Source organism: Mus musculus, chromosome 13, assembly GCF_000001635.26.
Source record: "Mus musculus strain C57BL/6J chromosome 13, GRCm38.p6 C57BL/6J".
In the NCBI taxonomy this organism is placed as follows: Eukaryota; Metazoa; Chordata; class Mammalia; order Rodentia; family Muridae; genus Mus; species Mus musculus.
The window spans coordinates 112,520,188-112,544,169 of NC_000079.6; the positions used below are offsets into that span (position 1 = coordinate 112,520,188).

At 46.0% G+C, this 23,982-nt stretch overlaps 1 protein-coding gene across 6 annotated transcripts in view; it reads right to left on the reverse strand.

The window, feature by feature from the left end:
* Positions 1-1,743: 1,743 nt before the first annotated feature.
* Positions 1,744-23,982, reverse strand: part of Il31ra (interleukin 31 receptor A) — a 58,802-nt gene continuing 36,563 nt past the window's right edge. For 5 of the 6 annotated variants that reach the window (XM_006517621.3, XM_006517620.3, XM_017315499.2 and 2 more), the window contains 9 exons: positions 23,700-23,779; positions 20,883-21,099; positions 13,549-13,734; positions 12,724-12,825; positions 11,481-11,627; positions 10,092-10,232; positions 7,273-7,366; positions 5,647-5,728; positions 1,744-4,183 (listed from right to left, as the gene is read on the reverse strand). In XM_006517621.3, the coding sequence (XP_006517684.1) occupies positions 3,716-4,183; positions 5,647-5,728; positions 7,273-7,366; positions 10,092-10,232; positions 11,481-11,627; positions 12,724-12,825; positions 13,549-13,734; positions 20,883-21,099; positions 23,700-23,779 (1,517 nt within the window). In that variant the 3' untranslated portion in view covers positions 1,744-3,715. The remainder of the gene's footprint in view (positions 4,184-5,646; positions 5,729-7,272; positions 7,367-10,091; positions 10,233-11,480; positions 11,628-12,723; positions 12,826-13,548; positions 13,735-20,882; positions 21,100-23,699; positions 23,780-23,982) is intronic. The other variant, NM_139299.2, reaches the window with a different exon arrangement.

Consider the following 23,982-nt stretch of genomic DNA (forward strand, 5'->3'; position numbering starts at 1 on the left):
AGGTGTGTGCCACCACCGCCCAGTTTAAGCTTGTTTTCTTATAAAACCCAGGGCTAGAAGCCCAGGGATGGCATCACCCACAAGGGGCCCTCCTCCCTGATCACTAATTGCGAAAATGCCTTATAGCTGGATCTCATGGAGGCATTTCCTCACCAGAGTCTCCTTTCCCTGTGGTAACTCCAGTCTGTGTCAAGTTAACACAAAACCAACCGGTACAGTAAGCATCCCCAAGTAGATAGGACAGAGGTAAGAAAACTATTTTGAACAAAGATGTCTATCATAGTCATTCTCTATTCCAAAAGATGTTCAGCACAGCCCAGTAGACTAAAGCAGTGTGTTATAGACCACGGCATACAAACATGTGGAGACCTGAAACCCTTAGCTGGGAGCTGGCTGTGCAGAGTAGGCAGAGCTCAACATGGCTGGCGGCTACCCAGGAGATGCCAGTAGCGCCCCTCCCAGCCTTGACAGTCAAAGCATCTCCCGGCATGGCATTGATTATCTGTCTGACGTTGGAGGGGGGAGGGGAAATGAACCCTGGTTGAGAACAACCAGTACAGGTGACAAACAGCCACAGGGCTGGGCAGGGGACAGGAAGGGATGAGGACCGGGGAATCTTGAGTGTATATCCTACAGGAGGCAGACAAGGTCTCTCTCACTGGATGTGGAGCCAAGCAGGAAGCTAGCAAGTCCAGCAATCCTCCTGTCTCCAGCCCTGAGGTTACACACTCACACGATGATGCCCACGTTTTTATGTGGATGCTGGGGATTTGAGCCCAGGTTCTCAGATTTGCTCAGCAAACACTCTTACCTGTTATGCCACCTCTCTGTTTTTCTTTTATTAACTTGGAAGCTGATTCAAAGTAAAGACAATGCTGTCTGAGGCTCACACAGGGACGGATGTCCAGAAACCTTCTGCAAAGGGTCAGATCTCCATTCCTAAGTCTCTGCCACAGTTACTGAAGTTGCTTTTGGGTAGGTGGGAATGAATCGGCCATAATATGTAAATGAGATATGGTGAACTCGGACCCTGGTATTAAGCTTTATTGAAATTGTATACACTTTTCATATCACAGGATATTATGCATCCTTTGGATTTTTTTTAACCATTTAAAAATGCCTACACCATCACTTGCTCATAGATCTATATGAACAGCAGCTAGATTGGTCTGAAGGGAGGAGCTGTCAGAGGCCTCTGGGCTACAGCATACCTAGCTAGAGTCTGTGATACCTAAGAGCTTGATTAGGAGCCAGGTTGGAGACAGTGCTCAGGTGTGGGCTGCAAGCACACTGAAGGGGATCCTCACTGAGGGTCCTTTCTTGCCCCTCCCCCCCGCCTCCAGCCCCACCAAACCCCTGTGGGGTCCAGTATTACAGGTTCCCCATAGCACTGTCTCCTGGGACACCAGAAGGGAAGCATCGCCTTTTGGTCTCTGTTTTTCTGTTAAGAACAGATTGGGTTCTCCACCATTTTTTAATGTTGTTTTCTCTTTTTAGATTTATTTTATGTATATGGGCTCTTTGCCTGAATGCATGCATACCTGCACACCAGATCCCATTATAGACAGTTGTAAGCTGCCATGTGAGAGTGCTGGGAATTGAACTCAGGACTGTGGAAGAACAGTCAATGCTCTAAACCTTTTTTTTTTTTCTTTCTTCAAGACAGGGTTTCTCTGTATAGCCCTGGCTGCCCTGGAACTCACTTTGTAGACCAGGCTGGCCTCGAACTCAGAAATCTGCCTGCCTCTGCCTCCCAAGTGCTGGGATTAAAGGTGTGCGCCACCATGCCCTAAACCTTTGAACCATCCCCCCACCCCTATTTTTTGCTACTATTGAAAATAAAAGACCATTGATGGCAGTCACCTAGATGTCCGCATGGCTCCCAAGGTCTCAGAAAGCTCTTTGCCACGAATTTTATAATTTCTTACTGACTTTGCCACTGAATGACTTCCCTGAGTCCTTCCAACGTCCCTTTTCTTTGACAGTAAAGAGAGAAAACACCGATGGCCTTCTTTTCCCACAGAAGCAACCCCTGGTGCAGAACATGAGTGCAGTGGTCTGATCCAGTAGGAGAAGCCATCATGGCCTCTGAGCCTGCATCCTACCCAGCAAAGGCAGCAAAGGCCAATATGGGGCGTGCCACAAGAAGGCTGAGAAGGGAGAAAGAAGTGAAAAGAAGCAGAGAGGTGGAGAGACGCACCTCTCAGAGAGCCTGAGGAGAAGGGAAGTCGGGAGGCTAAAATGAAAAGGGGAGGAGGCAGGGCAGCCGGTGCAAAAGGAAGTGCAAGATGCTTCCAGCCTTGATCATCCAGCAGGGCAGGCCGAGGGCAGCAGTAGCAGCAGCAGCTCTGGGAGGTGTGTGTGTGTGTGTGTGTGTGTGTGTGTGTGTGTGTGTGTGTGTGTGTCTGTTCTGCACCCACCCCACCCCACTGTTCAAGGACTTCATGTCTTTTGAGGCTCTGCCGGCTCCTCTAACCTCCCTGAGATCCGAGACTTCCCCCAGGTGTGAGAGCATCCTTGGTTGTTTTTCCTCAGGTCAAGACAGAAGGCTGGGCCAGAGCCTCCCCAGTCAGAAATTCCCTGGGAAGAGCTCAGAGTTTGGTTTGGTTTTTTTTTTTTTTTAAAGTCACTTCCCAGGCTTGAGAGCAAGACAAAGGGGCCAGAGGGTGGCCCACTGTGTACAAGCCACGCAGTTCCCCAAGCCTAAGCAAATAGATCCCGTGATGGGCATTTCTGCCAAAGGCACCTTCTTGTCACAAGCTCTGTGCTTGGCTACAGCCAAGGGGCAGAAGTCCTCATAAGGCAGAAATATGGTTGCTAAGTGCTGCCTCTCACCAGGCCTCACTCAGGGTGGCTGGGAAGAGGCCCTATCAGGGTCTGCTCAGAAAGCACCCCTGGGCCCCAAGTATGTGTCTCTGAACAAAAGCCACCGAGCACCTGTTTGGTGCCTTCTCCTACCAGGTATAGCACAAGACAGAGGAAATGGCCTACAAAGCAGGCTGACCTGCTACCTAGCCCACAGCCCATGGCAGTGTCTTACTGGAGGTTTCTGGAGTTTCTTGATTTAGCAGCAGTCAATGCGTAATAAACTTGGGGTGAGTGAGATGGGTAGCACACTTACCGCGCATAACCAAGTCCCTGGGTTCAATCCACAATGTTGCAAAAAATAAATATAAGTGGGTGATGGAGTGTCCCAGAAAAGGCATTGTTGAAGATCCTGAGCCCGAGCAAGGACTGAGGAGCCTGGCATACCATGAGGAATCCGCTCTAGTCCTGGTCTCTGCATGAAGGAGAGAAAGTGTCCGGAGACAGGGAGAAGAAGAGTAGAGATCAGGTTCCTGCCAGAGTCAAGTGCCAACAAGACAGCTGTCCTGGATCCTGAGGGTAGCTTCAGCAATAGCCAGGACAGCTTGGTTCCTGGGATAAGATCTGACACATCCACCTGGGCGCGTCCTTTAAGCCCCGAAGCTTGGCCCTTCTCTTGAGGCCATCATTTCAAGGGGCCTCTGTGAGAGCACACAGGAGAAAGTAACTTCCTTTGCCCTGTAAAGGACTCCATTCTTCCTGGCCTAAGTCCACATCTGTGTCACCAATTTCCCGGCAGCGCAGCAGCCAACTGAACAGGGAGGGGTCAAAGGCGGTTTCTGGAAGTCTCGGTGTCTTTTCTAGGGAAGAGATCCACTCAGTTTCTGAGGACTTCATGCCATAGCAGCACTCAGACTTCTCCTTTGCTGTGCTCTGGGATATTCTCATGCACAAGAAATTCCCTGGTTGTCACTGAATTTTTCAAATATGGATTCTGAGCTTGGTCTTCACGGGGAGGCGATAGCCCTGGACTCTGACAGGAAGACGAAGGCTGCCTGGCCAATTCTGAGTACGCCTCGTCCGCCATTCTGGAACACGTGCTGTGGGAGTCTTCAGAAGCAACCTCAGTTAAAACGGAGGGCTCTTTAAAACTTTTCCCTGGGGGACCGTCGGGCCTAGACGGGGAGGTCACATACTCATTCGCTTCTCCTCCCAAAATGCTCGCCTGACCCTTTCCAGCTTCCTCTGTCAAAACTACTTCCAGAAAATTCTCAAAGTTCACTACCAGCTTGTCAATGAGATCCGCGGGGACGGGACATGGTTTTAGGACCACGTCTTCTGTGTCCCCAGAGTTTCCAGTCTCCTTCATATTTGACTTCTACAAAAGAGAAAGGGGGACACCCCAGGGGTGATGTAAGGAGTGCAAATGACTGAGCCGAATCATTAGATTTGGGACACAGAAGCCCTGTCCCTAACATTGTCCCCCCTCCTGCTCCCCTGCATCCCTCCCTAGTGCACACAGTGTTCCTCAGGTGCTTGGCAACAGTGCTCCGCTTCCTGGGGGACAGCACCCAACAGCCCATGATCCTTTCAGAGAGCTTAAGGCTATCTTCCAGACCATATTAACAAAACTCCCAGTGAGGTGAGAAGCCTTAGGGGAAGGCCATAAAGGCAAAAGACACCACCAGAAAACCTAAGGCGGCCTCACAACAAGGCAGGGTCTCTGTCTTCTTTGTCTCCTGCCAACCTGGCCCAGTGCATGGTGTACAGTTGAACAGTACAGGCTATAGAGGACTGTCCTGCAGACTATGCAAAGCATGTCTCTTTAACTTAATAAATAGGAGAGCAAAAAGGCCAATATAACAGAAGCGAAGAAAAAGGAGGGAGCAAAACTAGAGCTCGTTATTACAAAAATGTTCATGAATTTTTTAAAAATCTAAGTTGAAGAAAAATACTAATATTTTAAACTCTTGCATTGAGGCCAACCTGGGGAAGGACTTTTAATATTAAGGATCTCAGAGCTACGTTTGCCTAGGCTGATTTCCACTTAAGGGAGAAGTCATAAGAAAGATATTTTTCAAGTTTCCTACTTGAAACCTCTATTTAAGGATATTTTTAAGTAGGAAACTTGAAAAATATCTTTTTTTAAAAGATTTATTTATTATAAATAAGTACACTGTAGCTGGCTTTAGATGCACCAGAAGAGGGTATCAGATCTCATTATGGGTGGTTGTGAGCCACCATGTGGTTGCTGGGATTTGAACTCAGGACCTTTGAAAGAGCAGTCAGTGCTCTTACCCACTGAGCTATCTCACCAGCCCGAAAAATATCTTTAAATAGAGGTTTTCTACTTGAAAGAAAAATACACCAGGAACCTCTATTGCTACTTAAACAATAACCCCTGCCATTGGAGAGCACAACTCAAAGCTGCCTTTGGTTTGCTATTTCCCCCAGTACTGCGGTGTCTCTGAGCAGCCCCCAGATTAATTTGCTCTTGGTTGCTTTTCAAATGACCTCGGAAGGGGTAGTGAGGCCCTCTTGCTCCCCATCAGAAAGCCAATCTGTGAAACAAGTCGTCTTCTGTGATATCCTGACAGAATCACTTCTATGGGGGGGGGGGGGTACCTCAGGCCCTGGTGAGAATCTTTCTTCCAGTCCAGAGTGCAAGTCTGGAAGTCACAGGAGGTAGGCTGATTCCATCTACCCATTCAGCTGTTCCCTGGGTCTTTCAAACTTTCAGTTCTTTCTCTGTGAACCTTGGGGAAAACCCCTCCCGTTCCCACCCACCTGGTCCTCCTCCCAGTCTGCACAATTTTCTGGACAAAACCCAGTAACGTGTACCTTGAAACCATCTCCGAGCCATGTGGCTAAACTACTTTCAGCAGGGTTGGGAACATCAGGACAACACAGGGGAGTCAACCGGCTGTTAAAAGATGAGATTTTACAGAGAGGAGGTAAGCTCAGGACATAGTGCATGCATAATGTGTGGCTGAGCTAAGGGCAGGGTTTATTAAAGGCAACCATATAACTCCCTACTCAAGAAGGGTCTGGTTGGTTTGAACGAGAAGGGCCCCCACAGGCTCACATGTTTGAATTCTTAGTCCCCAGTTGGTGGAACTGTTTGGGAAGGATTAGGAGGTGTGGCCTTGTAGGAGGAGGTGTGTCACTGGGGGCAGGCTTGGAGGTTTCAAAAGCCCACCCATTCTCAGTTAGCTCTCTCTGTCTGTTATCTCAAAGTATGAGCTCTCAGCTGCCGTTCCAGAGCCAAGCCAGCATTTTTGCTGCCATACTCCCTACCGTAATGGTCATGGATGGTCTCTAACCCTCTGAAACTATAAACCTCAAATAAAAACTTTATAAGTTGCCTTGATCATGATGTCTTATCAGAGCAATAGAAAATAACCAAGACAGAAGGCAGCTGCCCAGATTTCTATTCAATACGAATAAGTATCCACACTCTTGACTGACAGGAAATAGGAAGCAGTTGTCTATGGGACAACCCAAAAGGAGATGCTTCCCCCACATAATTATATCCTTACCTTCCTTTCTTTCTCTATTACCTGTGTATCTCTACCCTGGTCCTGATGTTGGAAACTGCACTACTGTCACTTTGGCAAATGCATTCTCAGGAGCAGTTGATGCACTAACTACCCACACTTCTGCATAGTGTTCCCAAAGTATGTTCCCAACTTCAGCACCAGCATCACCCACTAATCAAAAGACACATTCCTAGTCTTTATCCCAGAACTCTGAGTCAGAAACTCTTGGGGCAGGATCCAGTTCTGACATGTGTCTAGATTGAAGATGATTACTTAAGAATATGATGTACAAAAATTTATGCTGTGACTTGGCTGCAGTATATTGATCATGATTGAGGTTGACATTAGCTTAGTCACAAATGAGGCCCAGCTGCTGGGCAGAGAAAGCTCACAAGGGCCAGAGTAGAGCACCCTACCAAGGAGGGACACTGAGGCAGCCTAAGGCTCACTGCAGGGAGAAATATAAGATATTGAAGACGAATGTCTTTCCCCACACTGGCAAGAGCAGTCAGGACAAATGTACCTGCAGCCAGCACCCCCCCCCCACACACACACACACTCTCTATATCACAAAGAACAGACCTGTGCTCTCATCCAGTTGGCTAACACCCAGGGCTCAGTCTCCTTTCTGCTCCAGCCTCAAGTGACAGACATTGGCAGGCAGAGCCTATGGGATAGGTAGTGCTCCCTTGGCCTCAGAAGAATCTAGATTTGGGGTACAGACCTGCACAAATATGTCTTCTTGTTTGTGGGAATCCTCATGAGTCTGAGGGTATGGCCTTTAATCCTTCTCACACATATGGATCAAATGAATGAATGAGCCAGCCCTCCCCTGGGGCAGAGTTCTCTCTCATACCATGTGCCAGGATGGCACCTGCTGCTTTCTGTGGCCGATTGTTAAGACATTCAGTGTTAATCATGAACTCACTTTGGCTTTCTGAGGCCAAAAGTCACTGTTTTGATGCTAAGTAGAAGAAGGCCTCCTCCAACTAGAGATGTTAGAAGGACAATTTCAAACACACCTTTGTGACAAAGAGAACAAAAGACCAGTTGTCAGTAAAGTTCTTTTGACAAGAATCAAATATTAACTTTTTCTTTTTAGTTTTTCTTTTTCTTTAGCAACATTTCTCTTTAATTTCCTATTTAAATTTAATTTATTTCTATTGAAACCACTGGGGTTTTGGCTCCCTATCTAGCTGTCTTTTCCCTATATAACATGATAGATATTGATATATTTTCTTTTGTGTTATTATATTTTACAGAATAATGGGTTTCATTGACATCTCCAAGTATTACATATTATGTACTGATAGCTGTTGTGTTTGTCAGGGTTAGCTTCCAACTTCATCCATTTAGTCAGTAATTACTAGCATAACTATTAGCCTCCCCCCCCCATTATTCTGAGAAATAAAACAAACAAATAAGAAAAAAAATCAGATCCTCACTCACATGCTTCGTATATCCTGGGGTAGAAAAACTCACACGATAAACTTTGACAGGTAAGCTTTGACTTGTCAATTTGCCTGGACTAAGAGATACCTACAGAATGGCAAATACATGCATGCTATTGTGTCTGTGAGGGTGAGTCCAAAGAACTGACATGGGAGAACACTTAGGGGAGGGTCCACCCTAAACACAGGCAATACCATCTGATAGGCTGGCAATACCACTACCAGATGGGCTAAAAGTCGAAAAAGAGGAAGACGGTCAGTGCACCCAAGTTCTCTTCTCCCTGAGCACGAACACTGATTGCTGTGGTCATTATCCACAGATTTCCAACTTCAGCTTAGCCAGCCTTTGGACACAACTCTGAAGAGAGCTTCCAGGCATCCATCTTTAGACGGGGACTGCGGCCTTAACTCCTACTCTTGTTCTAAAGATTCAGACTTCTCAGACCGAGTGGCTACCGGGGTCCCTGCATGGTGAATGCCACTGCTGAAGAACCTAGCTTCCAATCACTTAAACCACATCACTTCTGTTCTCCTAGAGGACCCTAAGTAATAGAATAATGTTAAAAATACTTCAGATAAAATAGATGATCAAATAGAGTACTTAGGGCAAAGTGAAGGGAGGCTAGCCTCTTAATCTTCTATTTATTTATTTATTTATTTATTTATTTATGTATCACTTATTTAATTTTCCAGATAGGGTCTCATTGTGTGTAGGCTGATCTAGCCTTATATTTTAGACCTTCCTGTTTCAGCCTCCTGGGTGCGGAGACCGGCGTGCATCACCTTGCCTGGCTAGATCTAATCTAGAGTCTGCCCTGGATTTTGCAGAAAAGCAAAGGGAGATGCAAAGCTTTGAAGAGGGAGAGAAACCGAGTCAGAAAGTGATGGGAAATGAGGTAAGGGGAGGGTAGCTTGTATTTTGTTTAAAATATGAAGCTGTAACTGGTGAGTTCAGAAAATCTAGAACTTTAAACTGTGGCTGCTGTGCCTGAGTCGGTTCTAGAGGTCTGGGAGATGGTCATAAGACCACTGGCTGCTCTTGCAGAAGTCTAGCTCTCTCCACCCACACAGCTGCTCACGACTGCCTGCAACTCAACTCCAGTTGCAAGCGATGCGAGACTTTGTTCTAACCAGTGCAGGCATGTGGTGTACATAAGCTTACTCAGACACACACATATACACATTAATAATAATAATAATAATAATAATAATAAATAGTCGTTCATAAAAAGGAGAATGGGTTGTGGAGGACCCAGGAGGGAAGTAGAGTAGTCTGTCCTCAAATCTACGGAACAAGGAGAGAACTTTTAAGGGTCCAGCACGGGATTGTGCCTTCAATTTGATCCTGAGAGAAATTTTCATGAGCTGACACAACTTGTACCCAGTCTTCTGAAGCTGTAACATGATTTTTATTTTTTTTAAAAAAAAGTTATTTTAGAAGTTGTATCAAAAAGAATACCAAGAAGGCATTGTTAGGCTGCAGGACAGAACGTGTTATCTTGCTCATGGTTCTCAGAGCCACGGTCTACTTTAGTCTTCAGGAACATAAATAACAAGGGGCTTCTGAGATACATCAAGATGACTTTTTTGGTTTATAGTAGTTATTGCAAAACTTGTCAATGCTGCTTGAATTTTGATTGATTGACTGATTGATTGATTGATTGATTGATTGAGACAGGGTTTCTCCATGTAGCCCTGGCTGTCCTGGAACTCACTTTGTAGACCAGACTGGCTTTCCTCTTCTTTTCCCTCTGTCTATTACATGCCCTCAGCTTTCCTACTCAATTATTAAACTATTATATTTCACATTATATGTGATATCTAACAAATTTGTCTTGCTTTTCATGTTTTCAACGTAAAAGCTGATAAGTTGAATACACATAACAAACAAACAAAACGAAACAAAAGCCCCACCGCAGATGGTAACATTAAGTCCCTTGTCAGTGACCTCTGATCAACCAGTTGTTCCTTCCCAGGTTCTATTGCACAACTCCTGACATTTAGGAACTGGGCAGTGTGAGCTCAGGCAACAGCCTTTGACGTGGCTGAGGCTGAAGTGGATGTTGCTTGCTTCATCTTAAGATTATTTGTGGCTGCTTACCAGCAAGGATCAAAATGGCCTGTTGGTCTAACTCAGCCCTCCCTTTGCCAGCTCCTCAGTAACTCCTGGGAGGTGAGTGAGCCAGAGAGAGCAGGAGAAGCCATGCTCTGCTGCCCTCTGCTGGCTCTCCTTGCTCCTGTCAAATATTTCCAACCCGAAGTAAACTCCAGAATGAGGCCTGAAGCCAGTACTCACTGATTGACAATGTCTTGAAGTTTATTCTCACCCCGTTGGTACCTCCAGCTCTGGTGCTGGCCATGACCCAAACAGTATAAGAGGTCCTTCGTGTCAGAGACTCCAGGTCACACTGCAGGGCATGAGAGTTAACAGTCTTGGCTGAAAGGAAAAATAGAAACCGATCTAGTATAGCAAGCCAAACTGAAAATGTGTGTTCGCATTGACCCAGGGTGCCCTGACCTGCAATTCTAACTTCTCAACTTCCACTTAAAACAAGTCTACCAAGATGCATCAATGACCTAAACATAAGAGCTAAAAGTATAAAACCCTTCAAAAGCCCAAATAACTAATCCACAACTTTGAATTTATGGAGGGTTCTTATAAAATATGATACTCAAAGCACAAGCAACTACCCCAAACAATATTAAACTGAACTTCATTAAAGACAATCTAATGTTAAAATGGGTGATGAAGTTCTTTCTCTGAAGAAGATATGCAAGTGGCCAATAACTACAACAGACGAGTGCTTGATATCATTAGTGACTAGGGGAAAAAGTTTTCTAAATGAGATACCCCTGGGAAAACTCAGGCTGTAAGGTTAACCTATTTTATTTTGCAGTGAACGTAAAACCTCGTGCATGCTAGAAACATGCTCGGGCTCTGAGCTGCCTCCCCAGCCTTGTTACTTCTGTGAAATAATCTGAATAATAATCTATAGGCAGAGTCCGGTAGTTACCAGAGGCCATGGGAGGAGGGGCCCGGGAACAATTGATTAAAAGAACACAGAGCTTCCACATGGAGGGGGAGAAAAGAGCGGTGGTGGTTACACAATTTGGTAAATGTTCTTAAGATCACTGAACTATACACCTTCAAATATTTAGTACCAAGTTTTACATTACGTGTACTATAATGTAATAAAAATCAAATTTAGCCTAAACGGAAATCCAAGCCTAGCCCAGAGCTTAGGATGTCAGAAGATACTGTGGACTCAAAAAGAAAGCTCTGGGCAATGGGAGGTAGAACTTACACTTAAAGAGCTCTGCACTAAGACAAGTACCATCAAACAAGGGCTGTCCCTGCATACAAATCTACTCTTTAAGATGGGCAAATCCCACCCAAAACAATGGTCAGAAAAGTCTGAGGGGACCCACCCATTCTGTGACTGAGCAGGAGAGGTCCTATCAACTCCTCCCAGTCCTCCTCAGGACTTCTTTACACGTTTGTAACTCCTGAGGTAGTGCCCTCGATTCTATTTTCAGAGAAGCACAGAGAAGCTAAGTGTTTGGATGACTATGCCGGTCACAGCCCTGGAGCCACCTCTGTGTCAGGTCTATTCACATCATCTCGGGGATGGGGGGAGCGGAGGGGTGGACTGAGCTTGCTCAGCCTGGCCATGTGCCCACTTACAGAGTTCTTTTCCACCTTCAGCTTGGTAAAATACAGTGTAATTGTTGATAAATCCATTCCTAGCACTCTTAGGAATCTCCTTCCATGTGATCGTGGCTGTCCTCAGACCGATGTTCTCCACCCTGGTCTCAGGACCTTTTAATGGAGCTTCAGAGGTCAGGGAGATTAAAAAAAAAAAATTACCAAGGCTGAATCACATCCCGGAAGATCAACCGCTGCCCTAGAGCTGCTACCATTGTTTCAGGCAAAACCCACAATGCTGGGGTTGGGATAAGGAAGTTGAACCGGGGGACTGAGGAGTGAACTTGTTTGTAGAGATTGGGTTCCCCCCCCCCCCAAAGTCAGGCATCTTATATAAGATGACAAGGAATTTCAAATCCCCAAGAAAATGTACTTTCCTGTAGGTCCCCAATTCCAATTAGCACCCAGTTTTCATTCCTGTCTATAAAGTATAGCTTCCCTGGCCTACCTTTATACAGTAGGAGACGCTTTCCAGTGTTGAATCTAGAAGATGCTCATTTCCCAAAAGATAAAGTCTGAGTGGTGTACCTTGCCTATTGCCTCGCAAAAGACACCTGAGAGGAGGCGAGATAGCCCAGCAGGGAAGGCACTTGCCGTGAAAGCATAAGGTCAAGTAAAAAGCTGGCCATGGTGGCCTCTGTGACAATATCAGAGCTGAAGGGGTGGAGACAGGCAGATCTCTGGGAATTGCTGGCCAGCCAATGGGCAGCTCCACCAATGGGCAAGCCCCCAGGTCCCAGGGAGAAATCTCAAAACATAAACAAGGTGAATGGCTTCTGAGAAATGATAAGGTTGGCTTCTAGCCTTCATACATGTGCATCAAAACGCCCATGACCACCGTGCACACCCACGTGTGCACTCCTAGAGAATCATTTCTAATGTGTGTATGATGAGCTTGCTAGGCTCCCTGAATTGATCTTAATTAATGTTAACGCTGGTGACAGTCTCAGCTGCTGTTTTGTTATTAGGCAAGGAGTCTCACCTCTGTGAGAGCTTCAATTCCCCCACTGTAAAGTAGGAAGTGGCTGGACTCCTTGGACTCTTTATATCTACCCACCTTTGAAATGTAGTGACGCTATACTCTGGCCTCAAGTGTGTCAAACACACACAGTTGAAGATGAACATGAAGATGGTGCATGTTTTAGAAATGAGCCTTGAGACAGCCCTGCATCTGAACTTGTAATAGCCTATTTCCCTTCCCCCACAGTTGGTCCACACATACTTCCTTCTTTGGCATAAGCTTGGATTGAATACGGCTCTCCAACTCGGTGTCCCAACACTGGATACACTGATATATTATAGCATGTGAAAGGTTTTAGTTTATCTGGAGGAGAGAGGGGGGAGAGAGGGCTGCTTAAGTACACAGAGTAGAAAAATAGAGGACTGAGTTGTGGCCTAAGACTTACAGAAGACGTTCTGTTTCTCTCTAATGCCTTCTCTTGCTCTGAGATGTTCTGTCTAACTCCCAGAACTAAACTGAGACCATTTCAAGAATATTACAGCTCCATCATGAAGGGGTGGGGGTCCTTCCTTCTTCAAGGGTGTGTCTCCCACTCCCCAGTAGGTAGGCCAATCACTCTCAGTGGGTGGCCCTACACCTATGCCTAATAGGGCAGCACTAATTCCACTCAGTAGGTTATTTAAAAAATAAAAATAAAGGGAGGGACAGAAAGTTGGGAGGGGTGGGAGAAAATGGGAAGTAGATGTGGGAGGAGTTGGTTAGATATGGGCAAAACACATTGTATGCTCATAGGAAATTAGCAGGCTTAATTAGCACTATTTTTAAAAGCCTTACTTCTTTTCTGTTAAATTATGATTATCACTAGCAGGGTAGCTGGTGAACATTATTATTTCCCTCTGTCTCCATTAACATGAGTGGATAAGATTATGCTTGCTTCCCACCTGGCTTTCTGTGCCAGCTTCGCCTGGGAAATGCCAAGAACCGTGACATTTACTAATCTCCAGTGCTGTCCACACAGCCTTCAAAGCCGATCTAAGTGAAACCAAACCCTGCGCTACAGCAGCCTGCAGGCTCTGAGCCAGCTACCTTGCTCGATGGTCCAGTTCGTGACCTGAGACACAGATTCCCAGGAAAGGGCAGGGAACTTCGACATGGCAGCTTCTGGGAGCCACTCCACTATCCAAGTGTCCACCGCAGGAATGGAGCTTTGCCAGTTCACCACCAACAGGGGCTCGGCTATGTAGGCCTTCATGCTCTTAATGTACTGGAAGGCTGAGGAGAGGGAGAAAGGATTGGTTCACAAATCAACCCAAATGTACAGGCCCCACTGGCATCCAGTCAGTGCCAAATTGCAAAGGATCAAAGCTCAAGATCTCCATTGTAACTCGAAAACTTCCCTTCCGTCCTTGTCCTTTTCCTTTATCGAGTATCTCTGATGGTTAAATGCCTTTTATATCTGCTTTAACCTCCCTTAAACTGACGGGATTCCAGAAACAGATCTCGCTAGTTAGCTAGGATCCAGAGGGACTTGCAGCCTATGTGTCCTCTGTAAATCAAAGTCTCCAAGCAGGAGAGGAAATTTATCCTCATCCCTAAAGGCTGCAGCTCATGGGTTCCTTTCTCAAACTGGCTCTGCACTTGAGATTCCCACTGTGACTCCCAGAAGCTCAGTCAGGTAATTTGTCAACCTGAAAAGGTCGCTGGGTTGGAGAGGATGAAGGTGACGTAAGAGCAGATCCAGGGCAAGCAGCACAGAGCTTGGGCATTGTCACCTCTGCCTCGGGGCTCCTGCTGCTTCTCCCCTGTGTCCCCTGCCCACAGCTGTTATGCATCGATGAATATTCTCCAGAATAATACCCTGGCGCTACAGAGAATGACTTTATGTGAAATGAGACCACTGTAGAAGTAATGCAGACAGTGGCCCCTGCAGTTGATGTAACTGATGTTCTTATAAGAGAGGGAAATTGGGGGGAGGGCAAGGCTGGGAAGATGGCTCAGTCTGTAAGGTGCTTAAGACACAAGCACAAGGAGCTGAATTTGACCCTCAACGTCCACATAAAATGCTGAGTTCAGGGGATTTGAGAGGCAGAGGCAGGAGGACCCTTGAACCTGTCTCCTTACCACTGAAATGGCTCAGTAAAGAGTAAAGAGAACAAGCCTCTTGCAGAAGACTGGAGATGGGTTCCAAGCACCCACAGAGGATGCTCACAAGTGCCTGTAGCTTAAGCTGCAGGGAGATCCAATAACTCTGGCGTCATGGACAATGACCCTCATGTGCACATACCCACACACATACATACAAAATCAAAAATAAGAAAAATAAACCTAGAAGGGTGTGGTGGTGCATGCCTTTAACCCCAGCATTGGGAAATTCCAATACAGCAAAGTGACATAGAGAGAACATCTCAACATACACACACTCACACACACATGAATATACACATACACGCAATGCATGCATGCGCACATGCACACACAGACATGGATGCACACAAGCATGTACACACACACAGGCACTCACACACATATGCATATACACATACACACAATGCATGCATGCACACATGCACACAAGCATATTCACACATGTGCACACAAGCATGTACATATGCAAATGCATGCACATACATACATACACACATACACACTCACACACATGCATATACACATACACACAATGCATGCATTCACACATACACACACAGACATGCATGCACACAAGAATATACACACACATATGCACATACAGACATGGATGCACACAAGCATGTACATATGCACATGTATGCACACACACACACACACACCCTACTTAAAAAATAAAGTGGAGAACAATTGAAGAAGACAACTGATGTCTGCCTCTGGCCTCCATACATGTATACAAATTAATATGCACAAAAAGCACATATAAAAGAAAAAGAACGATAAGAAAGGAGCAAGCAAGCAGGGATGGAGAGGTAGAGTGGAAGAAATTGGAGATATTGGAGTTGCCCCAAGCCAGGGCCTAGGGCCACAGGAAATGTAGAAAGGTTGAAGAAGATCCTTCTCTAGAGACTCAGGGAACATGGTCCAGTCCACAGCTTGCTTTCCCGTCCCTCTAACCTCCAGAACCTCGGGACAATGTGTTTCTGTTGTTAGAAACCACCCAGTTGGTGGTGTTTCCCAGCAGTAGCCTTAGGATAGTAATATAGTACCTTTGCCTCTGGCCTGTGTCCACCACTTCCTCCTCTGGTCTCCTGGAGACACTTTCTTAGCAAGTAACCTGGCAAGGACTCCTGCCCTGAAGATGAGTGAGCACACCTCCAGACCTCAGAGTCCTCCGGCTCACCAGTCCTGGAGCCCCAAGAGCCAGGTACGCTGCAGGGGCTGGGAAGGAGATCATGAGGAGATCGGAAAGGAGTTCCGAAACTATGAATCAGCCACGCGAGAGGGAGCACTTGGCCTCATTAAGGAAGTGCCAAGAAAAAGTTTCTAAATCATCCTACAGAATAAAGACTAATCACCATTCTTCATCAAGAACACCTTGGGCACTTGCTCCTAAAAGAGTAAGAGGGAAACTCGATCTGCCCTGGAGGCAGGGAAGAGGGCTGACTGTGAACTTTGGTGATACCCTGTGATGGTCATGAGGACAGCCTCCCTAGATCTGGCCGATCCTGTTCTCAGCACCAGTTCAGACTGAGCCCCAACTCTCTCCCTGATGCCATCCCCACTGCCCCTCAGGCCAGCTCACCACACAAGTGGCTTTGCTTCCCACATCCTGTACCAGACCAATCCTGCCTGTGACTGAAGACACATAAATTTCAAGAAGTTCAAGAGTAGAGAGACCCTGAAGGGTTAGCTTTGCCAATCCTTTACTTTAAAGATGATACCCACAGAGGCAAGTAACCATCTCGGCTTGTGCGGCATCTGTGACCAGAATTCCGAGTCACAGTATTGTGGTAAGAATTTTGGTTTCTTAAAAAAACCCAGTCAGTTATGTTATGTGACTATGTCTTTGTTTTAATCCCAGGTGTGGGATAGGGGACTGCTTCAGACTGTCCACGCCACTGTGATTGTCTTGTGCTCTAGGAGGGGCGTGATTTTTGCCAGCTACAGATAGTTTATGTTTAGAATTCTGGGGACTCAAGAGGTCATAAATTCAAGAGGCCAGAGAGGGCCTGTGGCAGCTGCTGCTCCCTCTGCTGCTGCGGATTCCTGCTGCTGCTTTTGCTATTGCTGGATCGCTGGTTGGTGGTTGGAGACATTCTGATGACAAAGATTGGACTTGCCTTGAGGAACTTGACATACCTAATCACCAGGAAGTAGTCTAAAGAGGTCTACACTCCTTTCCCCTCTAACCTTCTTTGTCTCTGATTTAGTGTTGGGGGTTGGAAAGGATTAGGGTGGAATAAGGGTCTGAAGGGTAGTAGATAGAAGAACCCAATAAAGTAGCCAAAAGCCTAGCTACACATTATGAACACTAATTCTAAAATAAATACATCACACCAGTTTAGTTCATACAGATCTGGGTTAGGATTGCACTGGAAAAACCTTGTACAAACCACAAAACTTCCCTGGGTCTTTTTATCATGTAGAGGACAGACCTAACAGAATCTGCCTCATGGGCCATTTCGAGGCTGAGATAAACCATGCCATCTTGTCACAATGCCCGACATAGCCTGGTGCACGACATGTGACGATCATAGCGACCCAATGAGAGTTAAGCACCACCATTATTATTACTTAGCTCTTTTCCTACCTGGTTTTACTTTATTATTAAACAAAACTCTGTAGAGTCTCACTTCTCTGTGATACATTATGATACGCACTGAACGAGCAGCCAGAGATATAATGGGCATTCTGTTTTCCTGTGCCTCCATTAACATGCACGGATCATGCCTTTCGACACGCATACGTACCATATCAAATATCTGCTGTCACCAGTGGTCACTGATACTGAAAAAGGAGTGAGAACCTTCTGCAAGCGTCCTCTATAGAGAGCTAGACAGTAGCATTTTAGTGTTCAGAGGCTACACCGTGGTCTCTATCACAATTACTCATTACACAGCGGTTGTGCAAAGAAGCCACAGAGGGCACGAAAACCTGCACATGGCAACAGTTTAAAAGGTCATTTGCAAAACAAAAATGCATTGGGCCAGATTTGGCCTGTTCCTCGTCTAGGACCATTATAGGTAATAGTTTCAATACCAAATCTAAAGAGTCCTAGTTAAAGTACATTTTATATTATTTTTAAGTTGACAATCCATACCTAGTAGAAATGTGATTAATTGGAACTTTATTAAGAATGATAGTAGGCCACTGTAACCTAGTATCTAAGTGGTGAGAGCTTGGCTGTGTAACATGCACAGGGTCCCCCGTTTAATCCCCAGCATGAGAGAGGACAGAGAGACAGAGACACACAGAGAGCAATGACAGCAGGACTAGAGGTGGAACTCAATCAGTGGAGTGCTCAGGGAAGCCCTGGGTTCAATCCTTAGCACAGCGTAAACCTGCTATGCTTGTATACTGGGGAAAGAGACAGGAGGACCAGAAACACAAGGCCATCCCCTGCTTCACTGTGAGTCTGAGGACGGCCCAGTTACATGAGACCCTGTCTCAAAACCAACAAAAGGAGCGGTGATCAGCGCCAGACAAAACATCTCCCCAGAGAATCTCACGTATTCCGCACAACGGTTTTGTGAGATTGATGCGTCATGTAAGAGTTCCGGTTTACAAGCACCTTAAAGGGGTCAGCTGGCTCACCCAATGGGAGCGGTATCTTGTGGGAGAGCTAAGGTTTGAACCCAGGGCTGCTGGACTCCAAGGACCACACGTCCACCCTCTGCTCTCTCTTGCTTCCCATTACAGGGCAATAGTGGGAACTGAGATTAGTTACTTTTGGCAGTACCTCTATTTATCAAAGACTATCTATCCCAATCACATATCATTTGTTTTGATGTCACTAGACTCTTAGAGCCAGGAACTGGGATGTTAAGGACACTGACTCAAATGACAAATGACAAAATCATGAGCCTTGCAGAATTCTAAAATAAAGGCAGAAGTGGGTCAGAGTCAAGGGAGGAGGGGGAGAAGGACAGACGGCAGTGTAGAGCTGTGACACGGATGCCTGGTCTAGGCTGGGCTGAGCAAACAGAGCTGTCAGTCAAAGAGAAGAGCTCCTTGATGTCCGTGCCAGCTCCTCTGTTATTTGACATTCAGGAATTATCATTGTTTTTAAAGAAACAAAACCCAGCAAACAAACAAAACGCTGCCCTCTGGGCCCACAATCAAGCATCATTGGGCAATATAACCAGATTCATCAGGGGAGGGCAGAAGAAGGAGGAAACTCAAATTTGGGTGAGTAACGGGATGAGGATGGAGGGCGTGAATCTGGGAGGAGTTAGGAGAAGAATATGTTCAAAATGCATGGCATGAAATTCTTAAGAATTCATATAAGTATTGTTTTTAAAAAGTACTGCCTTCATGGGGTATGTATCCTCTTGAGAAGGGGAAGGGAAGGGGGGAAGGAGAGGGAGGATGGGAGAGAGAGAGAGAGAGAACAAAGTAGACACCAGAGGATGGGAAGCTCTGTGCAGACAGCAGAGTCCCATTTATTGCTTGCAAGTTTTAAACCCAGACCCAAAAGTGAAGAGGCTGAGGACAAAGCTCAGTGGGTAAAGTGCTTGCTGCATAGGCATGCGCAGCCGGGGCTGGATCCTAGCAACCACATAAGACCCCAGGCATGGCGGCCCATGCCTACAATTACAGCACTGGGAGGGAGACAGGAGGGCCCCAGCAAACTTCCTACCAGGCAGTTTAGTCAGTCAGTGGGATGTGGTCAGTGAGAGACCCTAGTGTAAAAAATAAGGTGGAGAGTGATAGAGGAGACATCCAGCAACCAGTTCTGGGATCCACAGTGGTGCACAGACACACACACATACACACACAGGCACACATAGACACACACAGGCACACACACATACACAGACACACATAGACACATACAGACACATACACAGACACACATACACAGATACACATAGACACACACAGACACACATCGACACACATACACAGACACACATAGACCCACACAGACACACACACATACACAGACCCACACACACAGACACACACACAGACACACACACATACACAGACACACATAGACACACACAGACACACACACATATACACAGACACACATAGACACACACATGCACAGACACACATAGACACACACAGACACACATACATACACACACACACACATACACAGACACACACATACACAGACACACATAGACACACACAGACACACATAGACACACACCGACACACACACACACATACACAGACACACATAGACACACACCGACACACATAAACACACACAGACACACATATGCACATACATGACACAGCACTCACACATACACACAGACACGCACACATGCACATACATGACACAGTACTCACAGTCACACATTCACACACACATAGGCATACACATCTACATATACAACACAGCACTCATACACACATACCCACAAGACAGCACTCATCCATACATATGACATAGCACATACACAGGATATAGCACACACACATACATAACACATACACAGGACACAACACTCATACATATACATATGATATAACACACACACATACAACATAACACTCATATACACCACACATACACACACACACACACACACACACACACACACACACACACAAGACAGCATTCACACACAATCCAAGAAGACTTTTTAATTCCAAAACAGAAAATAAGGCTTTGCCACTTTGCCTGGGTTCAGTAATGTCCAGTGTGGACTCAGTAGATGCCAGGCATGGTGGCTGATGTCAGCAATACCATCACGCCTGACATGAAGCAGACCTGCCTGTAAATTAGAGGGCAGCTGCAGAGTGGGATCTCTTGTCAAAAAAACTTAACAAGCAAGTCTATATACATACAAGGGGTTTTCCTAGCTGGGCAGTCAGGTAGAAGGAGGAAAGACAGAAAACAGGACAAGGAACACTAAACCACAGCTGGGACACAGGGACATCTGGGAAGAACAGAGTTTAGGAGAGGACACAACTTTGATAACACAGGTCTTGAATATGACCTATTTTTTTTTTTATGACTCAAGCCAGCATTCAACCATTTGGACCAGAACCAACAGAAGCAGCAATCACAGTTTCGAGGCTGTGACTGGGCTGGGGGACTGGGCTTTAACTCTCAGCACAGGCTTTGTTCCGTGGAACTGGAGTTTTGGGTGGAAGGGACTGTTAAACAGATCATGTTTCTCCACAACAACCTAAAGAGCCCCCGTTCCCCTCTCTTCCATCTGATTAAAGAGGAACAGCTACCCTGAGGACAGGGACCACTCTTTCTTGAACCAGATGGGGCTACACGTTGAGAACGAGGTACCTACTCTTCTCATGGACATCTGGGATCCTCAGGATGGCCTCTTGGGACTTGCCAAGAGAATTAAAAGAAGTCACGGACACAGAGTGTGCCTGGCTCATCAGAAGCAGTTCATACTGCTGGGTGGTGATGTTGTTTATCTCTGTGAGGTTAGTGCTGTTCTCTGCAAAGTACTGTATGTGGTAGCCAAATGTTTTCTCCAAGACGGGGGCTCCTCTTGCCTTCTGTATCCAAAGAAAACAAAAGTTATTGCCGATACCAGAAAGAGAAAGGCACGGGGACAGTGACAAATGGAAAGATGTCATGTTAGCCATCAGACGCTAAGTTACAAGCAGGTGTTTATCTTTCCAACACAAATGTTTGCTGGCAGGCGATGTCAACCCTTCAAGTGGCAGAAGAGATGATCTATACCAAATGGTAACTTGATATCAGTTAATACAAGTCCAGCTTCATGGGGCCAGGCTGGTGTGAGCAAGCCACTTCTAATTCCATCTGTGTCTTTCCTTCTTATCATGTGTGGGGAGGGGTGTAAAATCTAGAGCCAAGGCATTTCATTCTGGGCCAAAACCAAGTTCATCAAAACAAGTCATCAAAGGCTGGTGGGTAGCTGTGCCTTTATCTTTTATTCCTACAGTTTCCCTCTACAGGGAGATTGGTGTGTCCTGGGCAAGATGTCCAGCTAGGTAATCCAGCCAAAAGGACGAAAATACTCAGGGCTTCCCTGCCCAGTCCAAAGTGAAACCCCAGAAACCCTGACCCATTTTCTTATTTCTAGTCTTGACCTTAGACACACTGACCAGACGTTTTATCTAGGAGTAAGCACGATGAGTAGTTCTTGGGAACTCTGGGGACACCCAGTTTTCTGATATTTATTACTCATTACAAACATACGTGGGACAGAATGAGTGGCCGTGTGCTCAGACAGAGCTTGCATTCACTTTGACCCAGTGCCATCCTAGTTCAGGAATCTCCCTTTCACTGGCCAGAGGAATAAGAAGACCAGCTAGAACCTGTCTAATGTCTAAACTAGAGGTCCTCATGATGAATCCTTATCTCTCCCCTTTTGTGTTTTGCTGACATGTAGTTCATATTTTTAAAAAATTGCTGGATGTTATTATTTACTTATTATCAGTGTTGGAAATTGTGCCCACAGCTTCACCAATGCTAGGCAAGCACTTTACCACTGAACCTATCGATTTCCATATTTAAATGTGTACAAGTCAGTGGTTCTCAAGTTAGTCACAAAATCTCACATCCTTTACCATGATCAAACTTTTTTTAGTGCAGGCTCTGCTAAAGAACTCGAATTCTTAGGAAACCTAGAAGGGTGGTGGCGCACGCCTTTAATCCCAGTACTCTGGAGGCAGAGGCAGATGATCTCTAAGTTCAAGGTCACCCTGATCTATAGAGTGAGTTCCAGGACAGCCAGGGGTACACAGAGAAACCCTGTCTCAAAAAACTAAAACAAAAAATAAAACAAGCAGAAAACCATCATCTCCTGAGGCACAGAGGTGAGGTAGGTGGGGAAACCTGGTCACTTATTTCTCAGGCTGGCCTGCTGGACTCCTCCCACTGCCTAGCAAGACCATGCAAGGGAAGGCATCATGCCAAGACCACATAAGGGTAAGCATCGCTGCTCACATCCACGGAGCCATCCCTTTCCACATTACATCATGCCCAAGGTTAATATCCTCAGCATCCCTGGCTGTGCCTCCCTATGTCCATGCCTTGGGTGACCCAAGGAGACGGACAGAACAATGTCAACCCTGAGGTGATTGGTTTGGGGCTGTCACTTAGCAAGCCAGGATGATGTCGCCACTCAGAAGACTTAAACTGCCAAACTTGAGCAGAGAGATTATTTCTTGATAGTTCTGCAGACATACAATCGAGTCCCAACAGCTTCGTCTTAACCTATTCTTGATCCCTTCAACTTCCCATTTTTCTCTTCTGTTTCCTGTGGGTTTTTCTCTAATTTTCCCTTTCCTTCCCTGTTTGCCTCATTGCTCTCCCTTTGTGTTCCCCGGTCTCTCTCTATCTCTCTTTCTTTTTTCTTCCTTCCTTCCTTTCCCTCTCTCATTTTTTCCTTTCTTCCTTCTTTCTCTTCCTTCTTTCTTTCCTTCCTTTTTTATTTCCTCTCTCTTTTTTCTTCCTCTTTCTCTCTTTCTCTCTCTCTCTCTCTCTCTCTCTCTCTCCCTTCCTCCCTCCCTCCCTCCCTTTCTTCCTTATTAGTTCTTTCCTTCCCCTCTTCCCTGTATCATTTACCATCTTCTTTTTTTCCCTCAGGCCCATACTTTCACCCTAGAAAGGGCCACATGACCACCTCTCCTGCCTTTGTACACTATACTAGTCTGTTACTTAAAGGAACACACATATCAAATGTGTTGGTAATGACAGATGAACACACACACACACACACACACACACACACACACACACACACGAATGCTGATGACCCCAGACAGTGCTCCTTGTAGGTATAAGAATGAAGCTGCAGGAACTCACACTGGATTCTAGGGGATGGAAGCCAGAGGCAGCTTCCTCCAGAAGGCCACAAAGCATCCTGTAGTTGCACTTGTTACTGCTCCAAACATTAACACGTCAGATCAACGAAAGCAGCTGATGTACAATGTGTACTTGAGCCGTCTACAGGGTTAACCTATGGGGAGTCTCAGACCTACACAACAACTGGGAGCTTTGAGGCAAGCACAAAGCCCTACAGAAAGGGAAAGTTAGGAGACAAAACATCACGGATCACAGTGTCTTGAGTGGAAGAGACCAAAGGTTTTTAACCAGGGGGTGGGGTTAAGTGAGAAGAGGAGCTCACCTTCCACAACAATCGCACCTTCCTGTCTCCGTTCATGTCTGCTGGTTCCAGAATTCTCCACAGGTCCAGGACATGTGGAACTGAAAAGAACAAGAGGAAGCTCATGACTGACAGAAGAGGAATGCAGCAGTAGATGGATGAGCACCGAGCCACTGGATACCCTGCCCTTGGGAAGGAGATGTGAGGGAGAGAGGGTGAGAGGCAGAGAGGAGAGGGTGAGCCTTACAGTGCTCAACAAGGTCTTCATTTTGTGGTTGAAGGACTGGAATCAACCATATTTCAA